The following is a 5,233-nucleotide window of genomic DNA, read 5'->3' on the forward strand; positions in this document are numbered from 1 at the left end:
GTTTGGTCCTAGAAAGTGCTTCTGCTGCTAAGAAGTACAAAGCCAACCAAACAGGTGAAACTAGAAACCGCTTTTCTAGATGCAGCTACTTTTGTATAGCACAATTTTCACAGTACCATAGATCCTATTTTGGCTTTCGGCTTTTCAAAATGGGTGAAAATAGAGATATTACACTGTTGTTTCAATGGAGATAGAGAGAGTGGTAGGCTTACAACTTTTTTAGCACCACGTAGCTCACAATAGTTTTTCACAGCTAAGAGCAGCTTTTTCACAGCTCATGGCTGAACCTGAACTAAACAAACCGTCAGACTTTGACGATGAGTGTCTCCGCCGCACCGGGCCGGGCTAGCAGGCAGGACTTGTGCCCTCTAGTCCTCTGCGGTGAGACTACAGAATCTGTTCCTTTTTGTTCCACATCGATTTCACTCCGTACACACGCAATCAAGCCCATCATTGAGGTCAACTGACTCTGATGTCGTCAATCTGTTCTGCATGTTCCATCTGAGCTCTGGTTGGGACTGAGTAGCTGCGGGTGGGCCTTTGTGCCCCCGCCTTCACTGTGGCGCATGGTGAGGATAATATACTACACACACAGGAAAAACACTAGTGCAGTGAAGTCTGCATATCTAACTAGTACATCATCTTGGGGGGCGAGGGGGCAATGAGAGGGGTACCAAGAACATTCAAGCGTATCAAAAGTTGAGAATGTGTGTTGTATTTTGACCAAAGTCTATTGAAAGTTGTACTGCGAACAGATATGTGGCATCTTGACATGGATGTGTAACATACCTGGTACCACACATTTATAGACCAATCACACACCATACATTTTGTTTATTAATGAAAAATGTCAATTCAACAATCACACTATGGATCAAAAGCAAACTAGTTCTAGCGAGTGGACACCGATGTGTGTGGGGGATTTTGGTTGGCAGCAGCAGTAGGACCCCTTGCATGACCCAACACCATTGGAGCCTATGTCAGCGCACATTCCTTGATGTACAGGTGACTTTCACTTTGGTGCCATCAGCAGCCATGTGACGGTGAAATCAACCAGAGTACTCTTGGAGCTCATCTTGAGTAGCGCCATGAAGCTAGCTAGCTATGTTGAGAGATTAATGGTTTCTTGATGCTCTTTCATGGTGCGGGTCCTTGTTTATATAGATGGCATCCACAAGAAAATTAATCATGGTCAGTCAATTTCTACCATATTCAGACCAAAACATCATGTGCACAGTTATCTGATATAGGTTTGCATTTATTCTCTGCTAACTAATGCATCATGCCTCTAGGTGAATTTATTGGTTGGCTATAGGCTATAGGAGTACTCCTATAGTATGGCAGAATCAAATATGACCCTCATCCTAATCACTCATTCTTAGCATTCCTCATCACAAATATTTATCCAGAGTCCAAATCCTCTATCATAAGGTCATATGCAAAAACAGTGGTAATACATTATCATCATTACACTACTACGGAAATAATGCAATAAATTGATTTCAATTAACATGATTCCAAAAGAAAAAGTGATAGTCTAGGATAATTACTATAGGGTCCAAACTCGATTGTGACGATACTGTTGTTCATGCTTACATGACATGTTTTGTGCTACCTCTGGATCGCATGTTGTGACGTTACAAAAGCTAACATTCTCCTAAAGGTAGCCTCTGGGTGTTTCGGATGATCGATCAAAGGGTTAACTATTTTTTCTTTGATCCCTGAGCACATGATGAGTGCACTCAGTGAGAGTGGTGGCGTGATCAACTCAGGTGGAGTCTAGCTGTAAGGAAAATGGAACCTAGGCCCATTTACTTTGAATTTTGGTGTTTGATGACCAACACAACCAAATTGGACTAATGAATTTGCAAGTGATTGTTTTGTAGTTCAATAGGGTGCAAGACATGACTTGGACGAAGGCGACGTGATGATCCGATGATCAACACCTCAAGCAAGACCTTAGGAGCACAAGAGAAGATCCAAGATATCAAGCAAAGTCCAAGCACAAAGATAGGAACCAAGCTGCACACAAGATCACGAAGAAACGAGCTCACAGAGGTGACCGGACACTGGACCGGACGCTAGAGAAAAGCGACCGGACGCTCCGATCAGGAGGCTCGGCAACAGCAGCAGCGATCGGACGCTGGCGGCAAACCGACCGGACACAGGACAACAACGTCCGATCGAGTACAGAGAGGTTCTAGAGTGGTGAATTTGCGATTGGACGCTGGCAGCGTCCGATCAGTTGTTCGTGGCTCCAACAGTCAGGACGACCGGACGTGTCCGGTTAGGACGTGATCAGCGTCCGGTCAGTAGCAGAAAAGCGGGACTTCGTCCCCAACGGCGACTTTCTCAGTAGGGCTTATAAATACAACCCCAACCGGCCATTTGAGATGTATGGAGCTGAGAAAACATACCAAGGGTGTTGATACACCATTTTAGTGATCTCCACTTGCATAGTGCTTAGTGTTTTATTAGGTGATTAGCGTAGGTGCTTTGCGAAGTGCTTAGATTGATTAGACCACCGTTTATGCGCTTGCTCTAGGTTTAGGCCTAGTGTTTAGTGAGGTTTGCATACCTTTTACCACTCGGTGCTTGTGCGCACCATTGTTGTACATCGGAGGAGCTTGTAGTCTTGCGAGATCGCACCAACCGCATTTGTGGTGTGGCCGCCACCGTGTATCGGAGGGAACAAGGCCCATGGCGTTTTGGCTGGAAGCTTGATAGTGAAGATGGTAGGGAGCATCTGGGAGAGGCTTGCCGGAAGGCACGTCGGAGACCCACTTGTGCGTGGGGAAGGCCCGGGGCTATCCACGGAGTTACCCGACCGGGAGCTTGGCCCTTGTGAGGGGCTCCAACGAGGACTAGGGGGAAGCTTGCGCACTTCTCGATACCTCGGTAAAAATACCGAAGTCATCGACGGGAGTTTGCATATCTCTACCTTGCTCTTTAGCTTCCGCATTTACATTGATTGCATTACTCCTTTTGCGGTAGAGATAGCAATACTTTAGCAAAACCGTAGTTGTACATTTAGATAGTTTGTCTTTTGCATAGGTTTTGCTAAGGTTAGAAAAAGAGGCCATAGTTTAGAGTTAGAATTTTAAGTTGTCTAATTCAACCCCCCTCCTCACTACGGGAAACAGGGCCTTTGCCGAGCGCAACTTTCTTTGCCGAGGGCTAAAAGTCGGGCACTCGGCAAAGAGCTATTTTGCCGAGTGCCGCACTCGGCAATGATATACACTCGGCAAAGAAGTCAGGCACTCGGCAAAGCCAGACACTCAGCAAAGGCCCTTTTTGCCGAGTGTTAGGCCCTCGGCAAACCCTGGCGCTCGGCAAAAAGCGGCGTCAGGTAACGGCCGCCGCCTGTCGTCCAAGTTTGCCGAGTGCCAGTGGGTAGGCACTCGGCAAACCACTTCTTTGCCGAGTGCTAGACCCTGACACTCGGCAATGAATAACGACAAACTATTTTTTCCCACTTTTGAACTCCAAAATTTTTCTCGAGTCCTCCTACAGTACATGAGACTCCATGTTAAAATTTGGTACATTTTTATGGCTTTTTGCTATATTTAGTTAATTTATTTCATTTAATTGAATTTTTTTGGAAAATGTAAATTTGAACTGCACGTGCATCAAATAATGGAATTTAATGATTCAAAAAATGATATTCATGGTATTGAGTGTAGTGTGATATGGCCTCATGTGATACAGCCTCACAAACCAGGACATCTCCACATGTGATACAGCCTCACACTACAATCAATACCATGAATATCATTTTTTGAATCATTAAATTCCATTATTCGATGCACGTGCAGTTCAAATTTGCATTTCCCGAAAAAATTCAATTAAATGAAATAAATTAACTAAATATAGCAAACAGTTCAGGAAATGTACCAAATTTCGACATGGAGTATCAAGTATTGTAAGAGGACTACAGAAAAAGTTTGAAGGTCAAAATACAAAAAAAAATTGGTTTGCCGAGTGTCATCTTTTGACACTCGGCAAACATGCTCTTTGCCGAGTGTCAGCTGCCAGGCACTCGGCAAAGTGTTCCCTTTGCCGAGTGTCCGTGGGAACACTCAGCAAAGAGCGTGACAATTTTTTTTTTAAAATGTTTGCTGAGAGCCTCTTCGCCCGGCACTCGGCAAAGTGGTATTTTTTTAAAAAATACGATGCAGTGCAGTTTAGGGTTTAGATTTCAAAAAAAAGGAAAACACATTTGCCGAGTGCCCCGATCTGGCACTCGGCAAACCGGCAGCCCGAGTGCCAGATCGGGGCACTCGGCAAACGGCCCATCCACACTTAGACAAATCGGCCACCCAACCGTTACCTCCCTCCTTCCCACACACGCACACATGCGCGCCGCCGTCCCGCCCCGCCCCACGCATGCCCCGCCCGCTCACCCGCCAGCGCGCCCCCGTCGACGTGCCCCCACCGCCTTCGCTCGCCCCGCCCCGCCCCGCCGACGCGCCCCCGCCGCTCCGCCGCCTGCGCACGGCGGCGTGCCCCCACTGCCTTTGCCCACCGGCCTGCCCACATCGGCGTGCCTCCGCTAGCCGCCCCGAACACCGCAGCCCGCCGGCGCCCGCCGCCCCACGCCCGCCGCTCCAACCCCGTGGACCGCGCCCCGGCCCACGGCAGTGCCGCCCCGGCCCTCTTGGCGTGACCCCGGTCGTCCTCGGTGCGCCCCCGACCGCCGCGGCCATCCTCTCCCTGTCCCCAGCGCGCCTCGGCCGACCCTGACGCCCCGACGCCCTCCCAGCCCCTGACACCATAGGTGAGTAGTAGAGTAGCAGTGGTAGTATGTTTTAGTAGAAGTAGAGTTCGGTAGAGTAGTAGTAGTAGGTGGTTGTGGTGGTGGTGGTAGTAGTACAGTAGGTGGTTGTGGTGGTGGTAGTAGTAATATGTGTTGGTGGTGGTGGTTGTGGTGGTAGTAGTAGTAATATGTGGTGGTGGTGGTGGTTGTTGTAGTAGAAGAGTAGAGTGGCGGTGGTGGTGGTGGTTGTAGTAGTAGAAGAGTAGAGTGGTGGCAGCGGCGGTGGTGGTGGTGGATGAATGTGACTTGGCAATGATATGTTGAATTGAATGCATATGTATATGTGGTTGTCGGCCATCGTGCCGTATGTTTTTTTGTAGGTTTTGGATACCTCACCGTGCAGGGGAGGTTCTACCGAAATTTTGAACTGAGATAGTATTTTGTTCTTTTTTTTGCAGAGAAGAGCCATCGTAGCCG

The 5,233-nt window shown here is 48.1% G+C and overlaps 1 protein-coding gene across 1 annotated transcript; it reads left to right on the forward strand.

Annotated features, from left to right (window-relative positions):
• Positions 1-4,386: 4,386 nt before the first annotated feature.
• LOC136488681 (classical arabinogalactan protein 9-like) lies at positions 4,387-4,743 on the forward strand. The gene has a single exon (XM_066485525.1). It carries the CDS (start codon positions 4,387-4,389, stop codon positions 4,741-4,743), a length of 357 nt encoding a protein of 118 aa, XP_066341622.1.
• The last annotated feature ends 490 nt before the right edge of the window (positions 4,744-5,233 follow it).

The sequence above is a fragment of the Miscanthus floridulus genome, chromosome 10 (assembly GCF_019320115.1).
Source record: "Miscanthus floridulus cultivar M001 chromosome 10, ASM1932011v1, whole genome shotgun sequence".
NCBI lineage: Eukaryota > Viridiplantae > Streptophyta > Magnoliopsida > Poales > Poaceae > Miscanthus > Miscanthus floridulus.